General features: G+C 43.8%; 1 protein-coding gene across 2 annotated transcripts in view; it reads left to right on the forward strand.

Annotated features, from left to right (window-relative positions):
* ACAT1 (acetyl-CoA acetyltransferase 1) overlaps positions 1 to 15,433 on the forward strand; it is a 46,112-nt gene that overhangs the window by 15,458 nt on the left and 15,221 nt on the right. For both annotated transcript variants that reach the window (XM_077483958.1, XM_077483957.1), the window contains exons 4-6: positions 6,139 to 6,234; positions 8,188 to 8,288; positions 11,965 to 12,108. In XM_077483958.1, coding sequence (XP_077340084.1) covers positions 6,139 to 6,234; positions 8,188 to 8,288; positions 11,965 to 12,108 — 341 coding nt within the window. The remainder of the gene's footprint in view (positions 1 to 6,138; positions 6,235 to 8,187; positions 8,289 to 11,964; positions 12,109 to 15,433) is intronic.

Here is a 15,433-nt window from a genome sequence, read left to right on the forward strand (position 1 = left end):
TCCAGTCTTTTCTCCCTGGTGGCGATGGCCTATCTGGGCCCTGGAGGCTATATTTTCCCCCTAGTGCACCTTGTTGGGTGGTCTGCAAACAGACTGGGTCTCACTAAGTGTGCCCTGTGGTGTTTTTTTTCTTTTTTTTCTTTTTTTCTTTTTCTCTCAGACAAAAGCTCTGATCCAGGGAAAGATTCCCCTCATGCAAGGCCAAAATGGGGGGGTGAGAGAGGAGGAAATTGGGGGAAAAAAGCCTTATGCAGTACTTGCATCACTACTTTTAGTTAGAAGAATCTGTTTACATTTGATTTGGTTGCCTAGTAAAGGAGGAATTATATGCTACAATTCAGATATTCTGTGACTCATTAGTTAGTCCGTCTGTTAGTCAGCCCTCCACTTCAGTCTTCTCAGGGTTCATTGCCTAGTCGGTGTTGGACTTTGTCAGAAGGTCCTTCTGCCAGGGAAAAACAATCCCCTGCACCTTCCATTGACTATTCGGAGTAGGTTGAAGGGGTTGAAGTGATCCCCCTCAGTTTAAACTATCCCTGGAAGAATGGCTTCTTGGAGCCATATGTTACCCTCGGCCTAAGTGAAGAAAAAACTGACGCTGCACGACTGCATGTATGTGGGTCTAGGTGAGCCTAAGGTTAGGACATTTCTGGTTCATACTGTCATTTCTGACTCCATAAAAAAAAAGTCAGGAACCAGTGAGACACTCTTCAAGAGCCCACAAGACATGCTTTCCGTTTGAGGAAGACCCCATTGCGGTATGGAACAACGTCCTCAAGCTGGATGCTGCCTTCTCCCAGGTCTCTAGATGCACGACCTGGCCTTTGAAGACATGGGGGACCTAAGGGATCCAATGGATAAGTGTATGGATCTTTTTCTCAAGAGATCTTGGCAATAGGTCATGAGCAATTTAAAGCCAGCTATGGCCACGACATGTGTAGCCAGGAACCTGGAGTATTGGGTTAACCAGCTAAAAGCTCATAGTAGCAGATTCACCCAAACCGGAGATCTTGGATTTTTTTTTTTTCTACCTTGTCCTCTGCAGTAGGCTATATAGCGGATCCTTCAGCCGAAGCAATTAGGGCTGCTGATCTAGCCGACATTCTAACAAATTTGGCAAGAGCATTATGGCTGAAGACTTGGCCAAGTGATGCTGCATTGAAGAGCAAGCTCTGGAATTCCTTTTTTTGGTGACCTCCTCTTTGGCCCTGATCTAGATACCATTCTAGACAGGCCTGCCAATAGGAAGAAGTCCTTCCCGGTAAAGAAGAAACAACCCCCAAAGCACCCTTTTCAACCTCAGAGTTCAGGAGCAGGACAGCAAGTCTCAGGGGAGGAGGAATTGGTCTGCACAAAAAAGACAAAGGCAGAATCCTTTTCCATCCTCCTACGCAAGCCAAAAAATCCCAATGACTCGACCCTACAGGTGGGTGGAAGGCTGCAAAATTTCCTTCCGCAGTGGTCAGGCATAACATCAAATCGATTTGATGAAAAACAAGCTCTGGACTGCCGCACTCTTCAGACTACTTTTTTATTGGACAGTCACATCACACAGTGAACAAGGAAAAATTGCTGACGTTTCGCTTAAGCACTACAGCTAGTCCGAAACATCAGCAATTTTTCCTTGTTCGCTGTGTTTGTTGAGCTGTGATTTTCCAATAAAAGAAAGTGGTCTTCTGAAGAGTGCGGCAGACCTGTGGTTTCCCATCCGAAGAGACAGTTTAGAGCCTGCATGTGTGCTCCTGGAGCATTGAGATCCCTTCTCCATCAAATCGGTTTATACTGACCACTTTCTCAGGCCCCCCCCTCCCCTCAAGAAGATTTCTTGTGACGAATACCTTAAAGTAGTAGTCGTCAACCCACTAACAGGCCAGGTTTTCAAGATAACTGAAATACATGACAGGTGATATCATTTGCTGCTCAGTGATTTCAGTATTCTAGTCTGCATCTCCCCAAGGTAATACATCCTGGCCTGTTAGTGGACCCCGAGGACAGGGTTGATGACCACTACCTTAAAGGATCCAGTAAAAGCCCTGGCCATGAAGTACTCATTAACTGATGCAGCAGGGTGTAGTGATCCAAGTGCCACTAGAAGAGCGACCACAGGGTTTTTATTTTTGGTAAGAAAGCCAACAAGAATATTCTGATTGTCTAGCAATCTAAAACCTCTGAACAAATCTGTCAAGTACAGAACGTTCAAGATGGACTGCAACCATCTGGAATCTCTAGGTTGGATTCTAAATCTTTAGATACCCTCCCTAAATCTGTCATAGGAGATTTGCTTTCTAGGCTATCAAATCGACCAATAGAAGATTTTTCTCACCCCAGAGAAAATGGGCAGGGGCGGTCCAGTGCACTGTCGATGCTGCAGGCCAACCAGCCAATAACAATAAGACAAGTTATGTCTGCATTAGGGGTACTGACCTCAACAATGCCAGGTGTCTACAATTCTTTTTTTCTTTTTTTTTTTTTTTTTTCTCCTGAGGTCATGGGACCATGGCTGAAGATTCCAAATAGGGTGAAGAGGTCACTATGGTGATGGAAGAGTCAGGAGATCCTATCAAGGGGTCTAGATTGGGCCTTTCAAGTAGAAAAAAGACTGACAGATGCCAGCGCCTGGGGATGGGGGGCCCACCTTGAGGAGAACTTCACTCAAGGAAGTTGGTCCAAGGAGGAGGCGCCAAGGTCCTCAAATTGGAGAGAACTGAAGGCGATTGCTTTCTTTGGTAGTATTCATGCAGGATCTCTGGTTTCATCACGTTCAAATGTTAATGGACAACGCCACGGCTGTGGCTTATCTAAACAGATAGGGGGGCACAAGTAGCAGAACCTTACAAGTTCTGGCAACAAATCCTTCTGTGGGCAGAGAAGCACTTGCTATCCCTGTCAGCAATCCACCTAAAGGAGACACTGAATAGAGTGGCAGATTTCCTGAGCAGGTGCCCCATTCAGGAAGCATAGTGGTCTCTGAATCGGTAGGTCTTCAATGATTGCCAGTATGTGGGGACAGCCAGAGGTGGACCTGTTTGCCTCAAAGGAGAATACACAGGTTCCTCAGTTCTTTTCCTTAAGCAATCGCAACAGATCGCTAGGGATAGACTCTCTGGCGCATCATGGAGATTTCACCTTTGCTATGCTTTCCCCCTGTTCCAGTTAATCCCACTGGCATTGAGGAAGATTCAGCGGAAAAAGGTACCAGCCAATTACTCAATTTTGGCCGACGAGGGCCTGCTTCTCAACTGTTCTGGGAATGGCGATCAAGCCTTGTTGGCATCTACCTCTCAGGGAGGATCTGCTAATCCAGGGTCCAGTAAATCATCCAGAAGTGGCCAGCCTTTCTCTTGCAGCCTGGTATCTGAGGAGCAGCTTCTAAAGAGCAAAGTGTTTTCTGACTACCAGATTACTATCAAGTAAAAAAAGGGTAACAAGGGCCATCTATACTAAAGTTTGGAAGTTCTATAATTCATGGTGCGATTCATCTGCCCAAGACCCAAGCAGCCTGGTTTCCATCTTGGAGTTCTAGCAGTCAGTACCTTGAAAGTACAGGTTGCTGCACTAGCAGTGTTCTTAGGCTGGATTCACACCTATGCATTTTTAGTGCTTTTTGCATCTTGCATATTTGCACTACAGTCCATTTAACATGGTTTCCTATGGAACACGTTCTGTAGTGCAAATCTGCAAAAAGTGCTAAAAATGCATAGGTGTGAATCCGGCCTTGGACAGAACTGTGCCTTCTGAACCACTGGTAGTCAGCTTTATATTTTTTCCTTTAGAGCTCTTGCAAGATCAAAGCCAGCATCAGTCAGGAATTTTGCTAAGTGAGACTTGTCAGCAGTCCTGCAATGCCTAGCAAGGAGTCTATTTGAACCTCTGGAGGAAGCGTCACTCAGATGTCTCTCTTAAAGCTGTGTTCCTAATCCCCATTACCTCAGCACACAGGATCAATGAGCTACACGCTCTGTCAATTAGGGAACCTTACCTGCCAGTAGGGATGAGCCGAACACCCCCCCCCCCCCCCCATGCGAACAGGCAAAAAATTTGGTGGGTGTCTATAGTATGCCTGTAAAGGGGCGCATGTTTCCCGTGTTTAGAACAGTCTGACAGCAAGATGACCTTTCTAAAGGAAAAAGTAATTTAAAACTACTCGGTTACAATGAATTGTCGGTCCGCAATACACAAGTTCATTGATAAAAACGGCATGGGTATTTCCCCACAGGGGAACCCCGAACCAAAGAAACCAAAAAAAATTTTAAAAAAATGCGTGGGGGTCCCCCTCTTGAACCGTACCAGGCCACATGCCCTCCACATTGGGAGGGTGCTTTGGGGTAACCCCAAAGCACCTTGTCCTCATGTTTATGGGGAGAAGGGCCTCATCCCCACAACCATTGCCCAGTGGTTTTGGGGGTCTGCGGGTGGCTTATTGGAATCTGCAAGCCCCCCTTAAACAAGGGGACCCCAGATCCTGCCCCCCCGTGTAAATTGGTAATGGGGTACAAATGTACCCCCCTACCATTTCACAACAAAGTGACAAAAAGGTTAAACACGGGATGTTTTTTTTTTTTTTTTTTTTTTTTTTTGAGTCCTTCTTCCTTCCTTCCTTCCTTCCTTCCTTCCTTCCTTCCTTCCTTCCTTCCTTCCTTCCTTCCTTCCTTCCTTCCTTCCTTCCTTCCTTCCTTCCTTCCTTCCTTCCTTCCTTCCTTCCTTCCTTCCTTCCTTCCTTCCTTCCTTCCTTCCTTCCTTCCTTCCTTCCTTCCTTCCTTCCTTCCTTCTTTCTCCGCTCTTCTCATCCCACATCTTGCTCCAGCTTCTTCTCCGCTGCGTCTGCACGATCCGCTTCAGTGGGAGTCTTCACCTGTGTGACGCTTCGATTTTTCTGACACTTCTTAAATAACAGAGGGCAGGGTGACCCTGCCCTCCTCTCCTGCACAAGGACTTCCCTATAGGTTTCCCTGTGATTTCGGAGGGGGACGGGGTCACCTGTTTACGGGATCTGTTGTCCCACCCTAAGGGGGCAAGTCTCTGTTATCCTCTCAGGTGCTGTCCTGAACGATGCCTTGGAAAAATTAAAGTTCATCTTACCGGTAACTTGCTTTCCAGAAGTTTTTCAGGACATCAACGATCCACCCTATTAACTTGATGTATTATGCTTTGACTAATTTATGTGTTCCAGCCGGGGCCGGAAGTTCTTGTCAACTGAGTTGTGGTAGGGAGGGTGCCTGCCTTTAAAATTCTGGAGGAAGAAGGTGTTTCCTGTGGTCTGGTGGGAAGAGTCACTATCTCTCTCTCTCAGGTGCTTTCCTGAAAGACTTCTGGGAAAACAAGTTACCAGTAAGACTAACTTGAACATTCTGTACTTGCTCGGTCATTGCAAAGATACATTGGGAAATGGCACATATTGCAGGTATGTACTGCATGGTGGGTAATGTAATAAAATGCGTAAAGAAATTTAAAAAAAGACCATTTAAAGTGGATGTAAACCTTCTCCTATACCCAGTGAAGTGAACGGCCTCCGATACAGAGTAAAATCTCCCTACATAAGTCCGCCCCCCCCCCCCCCCAATGTATGTCTGCTGTGTCTTCAGCTTTCTACATTCTTTGGAAGGTGCAGATCGGCCATTAAAATCTTGTTTCCTCATTCAGCAGTGGGTGTGGAGTCTGGGCTTACACTGTGACTGCTGATTAGCAGAAAGGGATCCACACCCCTCCATGTAGGCAGAGGAAGAAACATTCAGAGCTGTAGTCTTAATAGACAAGCACTCTGCTTCTCTCCCTCTAAGTTCCCTCCCCGACCACAAATTTTCAGCTGCTGTTATCTCATGTTGGCAAGCTTGTCAGAAGTAACTGCTGATAACTGAGGAATAGAGCATCAAAAAGACACAGCACTTAGAACTTTGGTGAGAGATAAGCAAACACTACAATATGTGCCTAGGTCAGAGTTCATGAATGGGGTTTACAACCACTTTAATTTTTATTATACTAACGGAGCAGGGAACTGCTTGCCACTTGCTGCGTGAATTGTGGGGGGTTGAATTGAGATCACAATATTGATTGTGCAGCTCTACCTGACATACATTATTTAAGGTTGTACTGACACAACTACACCTACAACCGAAACCCTAACAATGTCTTCTCTTACAGGTATTTCTGCTGAGGAGGTGAATGAGGTCTACATGGGCAATGTCCTACAGGCTGGACAGGGACAAGCACCTTCCAGACAAGCCACTCTTGGTGCAGGTAATTTGTGTGTTTATCGCAGCGATTGTTGTTGCGGAGTGTCAGACACCCTGCAACTACGATCTCGGTAAAGAGTCAACGGAAACTCTTTACCACATGATCAGCCGTGTCCAATCACGGCTGATCAGTGTAAATAGCAAAAGCCAGTGATCGGCTTTTCCTCACTTGCGTCTGTCAGACGCGAGTAGAGGAGAGCCGATCGGCTGCTCCTCTGACGGGGGGGGGGGGGGGGGTCTGTGCTGATGGTCAGCGCAGCCCCCCCGAGGATGTCCACACTGGACCACCAGGGATGCCCAGGACAAGGTAATCCTCCCTAGACCACCAGGGGTGCCCATAATGGATGCCAGTCGGTGCCCATAATGGATGCCAGTCGGTGCCCATAATGGATGCCAGTCGGTGCCCATAATGGGCATCACTGATTGGCATGCATTATTGTTTGGCACTGATAGGCGGCATTGTATTATGTTGTACTGTACTAATGGATGCCTATCAGTGCCCCATATCAGTGTCCATTGGTGCCGCCTATCAGTGCCACCTCATCGGTGCCACATCATTGGTGCCGCCTATCAGTGCCCACCTGTGCCGTCTATCAGTGTCCATCGGTGCCACCTCATCGGTGCCCATCAGTGAAGGAGCAAACGTACTTATTTACAAAGTTTTGAAACAAACAAAACCTTTTTTCTAAATTTTTGGTATTTTTTTTTTTTATTTAGCAAAAAATAAAAACCGTAGAGGTGATCAAATACCACCAAAAGAAAGCTCTATTTGTGGGAAGAAATGATAAAAATTTTATTTGGGTACAGTGTAGCATGACCGCCAATTGTCATTCAAAGTGCGGCAGCGCTGAAAGCTCAAAATTGGTCTGGGAAGGAAGGTGTTTAAGTGCCTGGTATTGATGTGGTTTAAAAAAAAAAACCTGCCAGAAATTTGGGGTGGTTTTATATGCTTTCATATTTTTATTGTATCGAATAGATGAATTTGCAGGTTTGCCCTCTAAAACATTGCTTCATGTCCAACCGTGCGGCTGGCATTCAAATGATTGTAAAGCAGTATTTTGTTGACTAAAACATTTGTCTACTAGATTAATACTATTTTAGTCAACTAAAATATGACTAAAACTATTAATGACTAAAATGAAATTCAATGTCAAAATTAACACTGGTCTGTAGTGCATGTTCAAACCTGAATACCATAAATAAGTATGAGTTTGGAAATTGTAGAGAAATGCCTAAATGCGTTACAATTTACATACACCAGTTAGATTTTAGTCGACTAAAATGTACTGGAGATTTAGTCTAAATGCAACTAAAACAATTGCAGAAGACAAAAATGGGATTAAAATGTTAGTTTGGTCCTAAGACTAAAACTAAATTTGCTGCCAAAATTAACACCGTTGTAAAACTTATGCACATAGCAGCCTCATACTTCTTCTGGTGTCCCCTATCAGTGCTCTCGGCTCCTTGTGTCTGCCCCTGAGCTGGGTTGCGTGTGTCAATAGACAGTGCAGCTTTGGGGGGGTGGGGATCAGATTGCAGGATCTGATTGACAGCAGCATGAGCCAATGGTTCCCACTTCTGCCTCTGTGCCTGTGAGAAGATAGCTGATGCTGGAAGGTTTTTACCTGTTAGGCTGAAAAAAACCTATAGCCTTTAGAACCACTTTCAGTTTTATTATTTATTTTAGTATTTGTAGACAGTTCTAGCTATACAACGTTTTCTAAAACAATCAGTTTTTGTTCAGTAACGCACTATTGATGCAACATTGATAAGATGGGTCATGTGCAGCCATTGTAATTGGTAAAGACAATCCACGGGGCCCAAAGCTCCTGCCACATGGATGATGCTTTTTTCTGGAATGGTAATGTTTAGCAAGGAAAGTGTATTCAACAAAAATACATTAACAGACTTAAATCCATGATCATGTCCTTTGTGTGTGTTTTTTTTTTTTTCTTAGGCTTACAAATCTCTACTCCCACCACGACCATAAACAAAGTATGTGCCTCAGGAATGAAGTCCATTATGCTGGCAGCACAATCTCTGATGTGTGGACACCAGGTGAGGGATTTGTTCATGTGATCAGTCAGTTCTGACAACCGATAGTGTGTAGAAGGCTATCTAATCCAGAAGAATATTGCACATGGTATACATACTGATTCTGGGGCGCGAAGGTGCAAACATGCTTTTACAGATTCCCTTTTTGAGGGGGTAAATCCATTCTGAACATGTTTTAGATGAATGTATACAAGGATTGACCAAGTCAAAAAATTGACGGCCTTTATGGGCACACAATGAGAGAATCAAAGTGTACATTTTATTACAGCATAATTAAAATGACAAAAAAAACTATAACCAACATACAAACACCTTGTATGGACACAGTTACCAGTTACTCAATGACGCAATTTGGAGGGCTGGATCTAAGGTACAGAAATTGATGTCATAATGTATCAAAGTAGGGGAAAAATTTCTGCTCCAGAAATGCCTCCAAAAACTTGACGCATTTCACTAAAATAGCTTCCTCAGGACAAACTGGGTAGGTGCTGGTATATATTAAAGCGGTTGTATAATCAAAATGTTAACTTTTACCTATAGGTAAGCCTATAATAAAGCTTACCTGTAGGTAAAAAAAAATCTCCTAAACCTGTACAATTTAGAAGATCTTCCCCCTGCAATGAGCCACTGACTGCGGCGCATGCGCACAGGGTATTCTCGGCTGAAAACCCGGCAGACGGACCTTGCCGGAAAGAAGTCTTGCATGCGTGGGAGTGACAACATTGTGGCTCCAGCCACTCATAGCGCTGGAGCCGCCATACCCAGAAAAGACGCTGAGGCAACGTGTCGGCTACCTCAGAGTGGACCAGGTGAGATACTGATGCCTCATTCTAAACTATTTCATAATGAGCTAGTATGCGGTGCATACTAGCTCATTTTGCCTTTCAGGGGTAGAAAGTGTCAGCGGGTTTACTACTGTTTTGAAAACAAAAGGGTATTTGTAAATATTTATTGTATTATATATCTATAAAAGTATAGCTATGACGGTTTACAACATTTCTCCAGAAGTACAAATACCAAAAAACAATTACATATAGACATGATGTGTGCTTGCCTGGTAAACTTGTGGCTCGGGGTATAGGGGCACCTCACAAAACAGATAACCAGAAAGGACGGAATTTCAAATTTTCATATGTCTGATGGTAAGATACACACGTGGTCTATATGTATCACTAGATAAGACATGTGCATTATGGATTAGGGTGCCACTATGAAAAAATTCCCAGATCAATAAACAAGATTATACTAAAATGGCTCTCCCCTCATATGCAATGGTCATATAGAAGTATATTGGCATATAAATCATACACAGTGGTAAATAGTCAGATTCCCGATATATAAATGTATTCAATACAGTATCTAAATGGACAGAATCCATGATTAGGTGTTAACCCTTTGAGCAGGATATATATACTAGAATAGGATACACAAGATATGCATGAATGGTACTTACCAGTAGTACTGAGAAATGGCCCATGGGCTCCGAGCCATTCTTTTTTACATGGATGAGTGGTCATCAACTCCTGTCCTCAGGGCCCACTAACAGGCCAGGTTTGCAAGATAACACATTCCAGGTGAGATCATTAGCTGCTCGGTGATTGCAGTATTCTGGTCTGCATCTGTCCAAGGTAATACATAAAATCTGGCCTGTTAGTGGGCCCTGAGAACAGGGTTGATGACCACTGCCTTAAAGTATAGAGACTGATAGATTGCTATGCCCCCCTCTTTTAGACCTTCTATCGGTCTCTATACTTTAAGGGATTGAGCACTCCTACTAGCAAGTTTTTGGAGGCATTACTGGATCAGAATTTTTCTCTCCTACTTTGATACATTATGACATCCAATTTCTGTACCTTAGATCCAGCCCTCTGTAACTCCATCAGGTGACTGGTAACTGTCAATACAGGATGTTTGTTTTTTGTAATTTTTATGCTGTAATATTTATATATTTTTTCTTTCTAATGTTCCCTCTCATTGTGTGCGCAATCTGCCATTTTTTTGACTTGGTTAATCCTTGTATAGATATTTTGAATGTTGGCATGGTGAGGGTCCTCCCTACCTGTTTTAGGTGAATGCAGACTGACTGTCCCCTAGCTCTTTTTATCTTGTGGTCAAATTTTGCTAGCAACTCTCTAAAGTTTTTATTTAAAGCAGTATTAACTCTAAAAACTAAATGTATTACACTTGGATGTATTTGTTTTTCTCTTAATGTTTTTTTTTTTTTTTTTTTTTACACCTGGAATCCAATCGGTAACTGTTTTTCAGCTTTCTTTTAACACACCAAGCTGTCCAAGACACATGGTAGCTAAAGGATTAAGACATTAACCACTGACAAGGGTGCTCACAATGGTCAGCTTTTATTCATTTACGTTAAACCTTTATCCCAAACGATGGGGGGGCGGGGGGGGGGGGAGACTGTTGCTGTAACTGCTTAGGAGGAGCGGATGTACTAACTATGCAATGTTAGTACAGCGACCTCCTCTGTTGTGCTATTGTGTTCTGACAGGGGATGCCCCTGTCCCTGTCCATCCGTCCCCCATACTTGATGTACTAAGCCTCAAGTGCGGCCCCCTAACATCACCAAAGGGCAACCTGTAATAAGTGAATGCGACATTAAAGAACACTGTCACACACTGGACACGTCACAAGAGATGGTCAGACTACAGCTATGCTATAGAACATGGTCAGGCACTGCAAACGTGAGACAGGAGACCTTCATAGACTGGGGACAGCTAGTAATCCCTACTATTGTAGCCCCTTTACAAATCGGTGCTTCTACATTTGTGCTCACTACAGTTCCCTTAAAGAATTACATGTGCCACATTTGATCTGTCAATTTTAAAAATGTTAAAGGGAAAACCTAAAAAGAGGGATGGGCATCTATAATTTTATTTATTTTTTTTTTTTTTTTCTCTTGTGAAATAACCAACTAGAAGCCATTCTAAAGACATTTGGATTTGTTTTGTGCTTCGTGCTTACCCAAGCCATCTTCAAGGGCCATGGGTTGGGTAACAGGGCTTTAGAGAATGGGATAAGCCCAATGAACTTTTAGATTTAATTTTTGAAATGCCCAATAAAGAGAGAAACCTAAGCATAGGATTAGAACACTTGGGAAGGAAAAATGATGAAGCTGGATAAAGCTGGAGCTGGATAAAGGACAATAGACACAAATGTCAGTTTCGTACAGAAGGGAAAAATGAGGAAGAAAGTTCAGCCCTAGACACCCCTAGAAAGGGTAATCTTTTGCTCAGCTAACAGTAGCATGAGCGCATTTTGGAAGACTATCTAGTATAGAATTGTTGCACAATTATAAGGGTCACGAATGGTGCAAAGGCAGAGTAACAAATACAAATATTGAAAGTTAAAATAAAGGTTAGGTTATGCTCTGTTTGTCTGTCTGTTTTGGTGTGGGTTGTGTGTGTTTTTTTTTTTTTTTTTTTTTTTTGCAATATCTAGTAAGCTGATTCCTGGAAGTAGGGAGTGCATCAATCCTCACAATTATAGGTACAAACATTTCACGAAAAGGGCTGTTTAGTATGAATAAGAACAAAGCCTGGGCCATGCTTGCAGTTTTTTGGTTCTCATTTCGGTTTTCCATTTTCACTTGTGTGGAAACATGTGGTTAGAATATGGTGGTTGTGGGCAACATAACCTAGTTTTATGATTCTTATGTTTTCAGGAAGTCATGGTGGCTGGAGGGATGGAGAGCATGTCTAATGTTCCTTACTGCATGAGCAGAGGAGCAACGCCATATGGAGGAGTGAAATTAGAAGACTTGATAGTGAAAGATGGACTGACGGATGTCTACAATAAATTCCACATGGTATGCTGCAATATTAGATGGTCCACATGAATGAGTCTCCTCTAAAGCAGTTTGGTAATAAAAAAAAGGCTGAAAGTTAAAAAATTACTTTAGGATTCCTAATTCAAAGGCAGCCAATGAGAGATTTTCCATCACAAAAATTTTATTGTATACTCGCCTTTCCGTAATTTTTCTTGCCCAACGTATCTTCAAGGCAGCACACACTGGGTTGTGCCCCCACAACCTGACAGGATTTATTAACTATAAAATTGAGAGGAACACCCCGCTTCATTCTCTGTATCTATCATCTAAATGGGCAGGATGCTGGGTGCTGCCACGAATATGCATCAGAAAAGAAAGATAATTACTGAAAGGTGAGTAAACTATTTTCCATTTTCTTGATGCATCATGGCGGCACACACTGGGAAATAACTTGCCAGTCGGGTGGGTGCAAGAAAATAATTATTCCTCTAAGAATTGGCTAATAATGGTTCTCCCAAAGTCTACCATTGGTCAACTGAGCAGAGTCTACTCTGTAATGGGATAGCTCTGTTGGAGCAAGGTTTCCTGACTCTCTGCTAAAAGCAGAATGTCCTCTAGATAATGGTGTAGCCTTAACGCCTTTTTCTGAGGAATGTTGTTGTTGGTAGAAGAACTTTGGTAAAGGTTCTGGGGGCAGAAGAGATGCCTAATGGTAGGCACTAAAACTGGAAGTGATGGTGGTTGACTGAGAAACAGACACATTTTTGAAAAACAGGATGTATCGGGATGTGTAGATAAGCGTCCGCTAAATCTGCAGACAGCATCCAATCTCTTGTTGCCATCAGTATCAGCTGGAGGCTTTCCATCTTGAAGGCTTCGATCTTGGGGGGGGGTTTTTTTTTTTTTTTTTTTTTTTTTGAGGAATAGTGGGGAATAAAATCCCACTTCCCTTTTGGCATGTTGGGTCTTCCGTAATCGCTCCCTTGTCTTGGCTCCGTTAATTACTTAGTAATTTTTTCCTGTCTGTGGAAGATGGGAGTCTGGTTGGCTGAAAGTGTTTTCAAGGCAGTCGACCTAAGATCCTCAATTTGTGACCGAACTTTATTGTGGAAAGGGTCCAGGAATCTTTGATATGTTCTGTTCAAGTCTGTATAAACCTCTTAAATCTGGCGCCCACCTGCACAGGATGGACGGGTGCACCTTCACAAGGTCTTCTGCTGTTCCCCAGTTGGGGTGGTCTTGGATTTTTGCATTCTCAAGATGACTGTGCATTTCTCCTCCTGTTTCTTTTTAAATTCTCTTCCTGGTCTCTGGAAGGTTTGCATCTATAGGAAGAACCACTTTGTGGCTTCGGTCTTCTGTCGGAGGGAATCAAACCTGACTTTCCTCCTGTTAATTTATAAATGGCCAATTTGGAACCGAAGAAGTTTGGCCCATCACACCAGTTTGTCTTTGCAGCGTCACCCAGGCCCTTCTTGCCGTTACTGAGGCTAACATTGCTCGGGCAGATCACCTAATTTCCACGAAAGCCTCTGCTACAAAGTCAGGGAGAGATCAATAAGGAGAGAGGCACCTGTAAAATGTAAATGCCAGCCTTCTGTGCAGTAACCGCAACCAGAGAGCACTGACAGGCAAATCTGGGCATTTATATTTGCTGCAGTGGAAGTGACACAGAAGGGCTCCGGCCACTCATGCCATCTTGGAACAGGGCAAAGATGGCCGTCTACATCACTTCCTCCCATGCATGCAAAAGCGTGGACACCACGTTTGCCCTGATCCCACTGCCCGGATGTGTACAATGCTCAAAGGCTGAAAAAAGGGAAAAATTGAAGAAATGAACACCTGTGCAGGAGGTAGACCACTGCAAGGTATGAAGCTTCTTTAAAGCTTGTCAAAATGGCAGAACATTTTTTTTATTTTTTCTAATGCTCCTGAAACTACCAGATCAGGGGCTCCTTTAGAGTCTGTACAGGAGAGGCTTGAACCTGCTGGGGCAAATGCAGTATGAGGGGTACAATGTCAATCCAATCTTGTCAGGTGAGGATAAGAGACTGAAGCCGGTGTCTTTGAATTTTAGAGTTAATCAATCCTGTCGGGTTGTGGGGTCAGAGTCAGAACCTAGTATGTGCTGTCATGAAGATGCATCACAAAAACCTGGTCCTCTGCACAGCAGATGGATAGAAGTGTGGAAGCATCTGCAGGGACTTCCTTGGACCAATCCTGCTACAGGTGGAGAGCTGTATCTGGAGGAGGATGAGAGTTTGTGTTTTTGCAGCTGGTAAAAAGAGGACCAATGTTCTCGCATGACAATTTTTAAAGTGCCTGTAAAGGCAGAAGTATTTTTTTATTTTTTTTAAACAACGAGTTTATTGGTACACAAGCCAGTAGACAAGAAAGGGTTAACATCTTTGGTACATCCGACAAAGTAAGGCAACATTCAGCAAAAACAGTACACTGGTATAGAATAATACAGGTCAGATCCAGTAAAAACAGCAGCAGTATAGAAGAGCACATACACTGTAAAACGTATGGTGTAGATAAAATAGTACCTCATAAGAGCATATCCTGAGTACCCACCCATCCCTGGTGCAAACTTTGGGGCAGACCGCACAGCTTGAGTCCGCTCAACACAAATAGGTTAATAGGTTCCCCCATTGTCCCAGCATGCCCGTACCCTATATCTACTGGGACAGCAATGAGCAACTCATCCAATCCCCTGAACCCAGGCCAGGAGAACAAATCTCTCCTCGCACCGCTCTCCCCAGGGGGACTAGTCCACACAAGTGTCTGGGTTAGTAAGCCATCGATCCCAAATCCTATTAAATTTGTTTGGGCATCCCCTATGTGCGTAGATGACCTTCTTCATGGGCAGCGTTGAATTTACCTCAGCTACCCAAGCCCCAAACGTCGGGGCATCGGACCGCATCCACCGCCTGGCAATTGCCTTTCTAGCACTAACGTTTCCTGTACAAAAACAGCATGTGAAGGGTCGGTCAGGGGGACTTGCATCAGGCCAAGGATGCAGGTTTTAGGGTCTACCTGTAGCGGGGAACCCATACGGTCATGAAGGAATTGAATAATTTACTGCCAGAAGGTCTGAACATTCGGGCACGACCACAGCAAGTGATAGAAGGAGCATGGGAGACCCCTACACCGCGGGCACCCTGGATCCTGAGTAGGTTTATATATGCAAATACGCTCAGGAGTAAGATAAGATTTATGTACAATGTACAATTGAGTCAGCCTGTCAGATATCTTGGGAGAGACCTGTTTAACATTTTCCAATACCTCCTCCCACTCCTCAGTCTCAAGCGGGCCCAGTTCCTCTTCCCACCTGTGTTTTGCTACCTCAGCCACTCTGGAC

Source organism: Lithobates pipiens, unplaced genomic scaffold, assembly GCF_037356315.1.
Source record: "Lithobates pipiens isolate NorthernLeopardFrog02 unplaced genomic scaffold, aLitPip1_a1.2 Scaffold_16, whole genome shotgun sequence".
In the NCBI taxonomy this organism is placed as follows: Eukaryota; Metazoa; Chordata; class Amphibia; order Anura; family Ranidae; genus Lithobates; species Lithobates pipiens.